Below are 3,656 nucleotides of genomic sequence, written 5' to 3'. Positions count from 1 at the left end.
TCCAAAGTTTTTTCTGCATCAACTCGTCACTCAGTCGCTATAATTGTTATTGGTAGCAATTAACTGTAACGGTTTCATTTGGACACAAGAACTCGTAATACAGCACGAGTAGTAAAGCAAGGCGGGTTTTAACTCAATTTGCAAAATCCGCTCTTTATTAATTAAATATTTTCAATCATAACTCCCTTATCCAGAATTTTTTCTTCTGTAGACAAGATGACGGTCGTCGGACGTCACGCATATGTCCAGAGAAAATGTGCCGGGATGTTGCTAGATTCGAAACTTGGGCCCTCGCGGTTACTACCTAACGCTCCAAACCTCCTACATCACCGTCGTTTGTTGCTAGTAGATTAGTGAAGGTTCTTAAAGTGTACATGATGACGTCACGAGAGAAAAAATGTGTCGGGATGTTGCTAGACTCGAACCTGGGCTCTCGCGGTTACTATCCAACGCTTCAACCTACTAGACCACCGTCTCCTGTTGTTAGTAGAAGGTCTAGTAGAAGGTTGCTAGTAGAACGCGTCTAGTGAAGGTTCTCAAGTATGTATGATGACGTCACATATACATCAAAGAAAAAGTAAGTTAAAACCGAGATTCGAACCTGAAACTTTCGCTTACTATGCAATGGTCCTACCACCTAGACTATCGTAGCATCATGCTAGCGGATGCACAGTGAAGTTTCTTACAGTGTGTGATGACGTCATACGTCGGAAGAAAAAATTTATTGTGCAATGATCTCACCACTTACAATTAGACTATCATAGACTCTTGTCAGGGACAGTAAAGTTTCTCAAACTGTGTATCACAATAACGGACAGAGTTGGAGGGACATAGTCCTCATCTGCAGTTTGCAATCTAACAGCTTGCAATCGATCAGTGATTCACAATCAAAATCACTGCTTTCGCGTATCGCTTTTGTAGCATGTTGTATTTTAGTGACGTTTATCTCGCGAAGAACATTTACAAAATTATTGAATTTAATATTATTGGGGACTTGAATAAGTTCTCGCTGTTTCCCGACAGATAGTGTTATTTTAGCCTTTTTGCATTGGGCAACACTGCAGCCAACTTCATTGTGAAACTCCACCATTACGCTCGAAGTGACAGTATATGTTATTCCGCCGAAGCGTAAACAACATATTTTTTCACAGCATTAAACATGTCGAATTTCGTACCAAAAAAGAATATTTGCGGGGAATTTTACTGTATTACTTTTTTCAAAAAAAATCTGCAGCTGAAGCACATAGAATTCTTGTGGAAACTTACGGCGACCATGCTCTGTCGAAAACAACATGCAGAGATTGATTTAGACGCTTTAAAAATAATGATTTTGATGTTGAAGAACGCTCTGACTCACCGAAAAAGTTTGAAGACGAAGAATTGGAAGCATTACTCAATGAAGAACCATGTTAGACGCAAAATGAACTTGCAGAATTATTAGGAGTTGATCACACAACAGTTGCTAAACGTTTAAAAGCATTAGGAATGATTCAAAAACAAGGAAATTGGATGCCGTACGAATTGAAACCGAGAGATGTCGAACGGCGTTTTTTCACATGTGAACAGCTGCTCCAACGGCAGAAAAGGAAAAGTTTCTTGCATCGTATCGTAACTGGCGATAAAAAGTGGATTCACTACGATAACCTGAAGTGTAGAAAGTCCGGCCATGCATTAATATCGACGGCAAAGCCGAATATCCATGGTTTCAAACTCATGCTCTGTATTTGGTGGGATCAGCTGGGTGTAGTATATTATGAGCTCCTCAAATCCAACGAAACCATCACGGGAGATCACTATCGACTACAATTGATGCGTTTGAGCCGAGCATTGAAGTAAACACGGCCGCAATATGAGGAGAGATACGATAAAGTAATTTTGCAGCATGACAACGCTCGGTCAAATGTTGCAAAACCGGTCAAAACCTATTTGGAAACGCTCAAATGGGAAGTCCTACCCCACCCGCCGTATTCACCGGACATTGCTCTTTTTTTTGGTCACGCAGGGGAAATCCTCATAGATACCCCCGCCCCTTGGGGAGGGCGGAGGTTATATCGGACTTCTACCGACTAAAACCCCTGCGGGGTGCCTACCGTTCAGACCATGGTGGGGGAAGTCAGGGGAACTACGCCTGCATTCCCTCCCCGACATCCCGGTTCGAACATTGCTCCTTCCGATTACCACTTGTTTCGATCGATGACTCATGGCTTGGCTAAGCAGCACTTCCATTCTTATGAAGATGCCAAAAAATGGGTCGATTCGTGGATAACCTCAAAAGATAAGTCGTTCTTTTGACATAGTATTCGTATGCTGCCAGAAAGATGGGAGAAAGTAGTGACTAGCGATGGACAATACTTTCAATGACATGTTCTTTACTAATTTTTTTAAATAAAGCATTCATTTTCACGAAAAAACAGCGAGAACTTATTCGAGTCTCCAATAACTGTACGAATATTTTCTGAGAGTCATAAGCGCATATGCTTAATACAATTTTCGAAAGTAAATAAAACATTTAGCGTATCCGGTTTTAAAAATAAACAATTATTAAAAATTGTAAATTTCACAATATCAGAATTATACATTTTACACAATTCGATTGATACATTTTCTATATGCATCGGGGAAGACGATGACTTGTAGAAATTGACCTGCAGAAATCTTTGGATGTCAACACGTTGCCCCATTAGCACATTCCAAGTTTTAATCGGCAATAGCAGTTGGTTGTCACGATTATCACCAATGAATATGTCTACGATTAGCTCAGCTCCTTCGCTGATCCCGATATCCAAATATTTATAAGCAGTTGCAGTCAAAGTGTATCGGCATCTTAAGATACGCGTAGCAGGAGGTCGTGGAACGCTGAAAAGATATAATAGAAAATTGTGTGTCTGAATCTCGGAAATAATTACTACGAATAAATTAAAAGAAACAACATTATGACACTCACTTCTCACAGATTTTTTTGCACGGTAGAGCCTTGTCCTCGTGTTGAATCGATGTGTAATAATTCATGTCCTTAGCGTTCATTTTAGCACCGGCAACGTACATTTCTACTATGTAGACACACTTAAACTTTACTATGTAGACACACAACCGTTGAATCTCGTCTTCACAGAGCGACTGAGAGAACAGAAGTTTTTTTTCCGAAGCCTGATATTATAGCTACTATCGTGCATCCCCTCCTCTTACTCCTCGGAGTTGTAGCGCATGCGCAGATACATTCTTCAAAACGAGAAGGTAAATAAGATAAGGCTATCTTTGGTTTAGACCCCCATTTGACTCACGCATGTCCAAACCTGTTTTCTAGTGGAAAAAATATAAAGTAAAGCATTCCAGAAAGCAAAGTATTCTCTGTAGTTGATAAAGAAATAGAAAACTTCGCTCAAACCGAACGAGAACTGTTGGAGCAATCCACTCGTCTGAATTCGCGAGAGGCTTACGACGCGTGAATGCAAAAGTGTGACAAGTGTATCAGATGTTTGGCAGAATAAAGTCGAGCAAAACAACTGCGATTGTTAATCGGCACTGCGCAATCAGTAGTGGTTCATATTGCGCGACATGAGGGATTGAAAATCACTATACAAGAACGTTTCATACACGTAGGTGTTGGGTATGCATCAAGAGCTGCAGAATTAATATGAAGAGAAATTGATACGGCG

General features: G+C 40.5%; 1 protein-coding gene across 1 annotated transcript; it reads right to left on the bottom strand.

Moving 5' to 3' along the window:
- Window positions 1–2,421: 2,421 nt before the first annotated feature.
- Window positions 2,422–3,165, bottom strand: LOC109503930 (uncharacterized). Its single transcript, XM_019841783.2, has 3 exons — window positions 2,945–3,165; window positions 2,578–2,856; window positions 2,422–2,440 (listed from the first exon to the last, which is right to left on the bottom strand). The coding sequence occupies exons 1-3, from the start codon at window positions 3,043–3,045 to the stop codon at window positions 2,422–2,424; spliced, it is 399 nt and encodes a 132-aa protein (XP_019697342.2). The 5' UTR covers window positions 3,046–3,165.
- Window positions 3,166–3,656: the final 491 nt, after the last annotated feature.

The sequence above is a fragment of the Harpegnathos saltator genome, unplaced genomic scaffold (genome assembly GCF_003227715.2).
Source record: "Harpegnathos saltator strain DR-91 unplaced genomic scaffold, Hsal_v8.6 scaffold437, whole genome shotgun sequence".
Taxonomy (NCBI): domain Eukaryota; kingdom Metazoa; phylum Arthropoda; class Insecta; order Hymenoptera; family Formicidae; genus Harpegnathos; species Harpegnathos saltator.
Note: the sequence above shows the minus strand (reverse complement) of the source record. Positions and strands in the feature narration are given on the sequence as shown.

Coding starts and splice junctions, on each gene's coding strand:
- LOC109503930 (XM_019841783.2), bottom strand. CDS start 3,045: ATGTACGTTGCCGGTGCTAAAATGAACGCTAAGGACATGAATTATTAC. Junction 2,857..2,944: donor TGCAAAAAAATCTGTGAGAA/GTGAGTGTCATA, acceptor ATATCTTTTCAG/CGTTCCACGACCTCCTGCTA.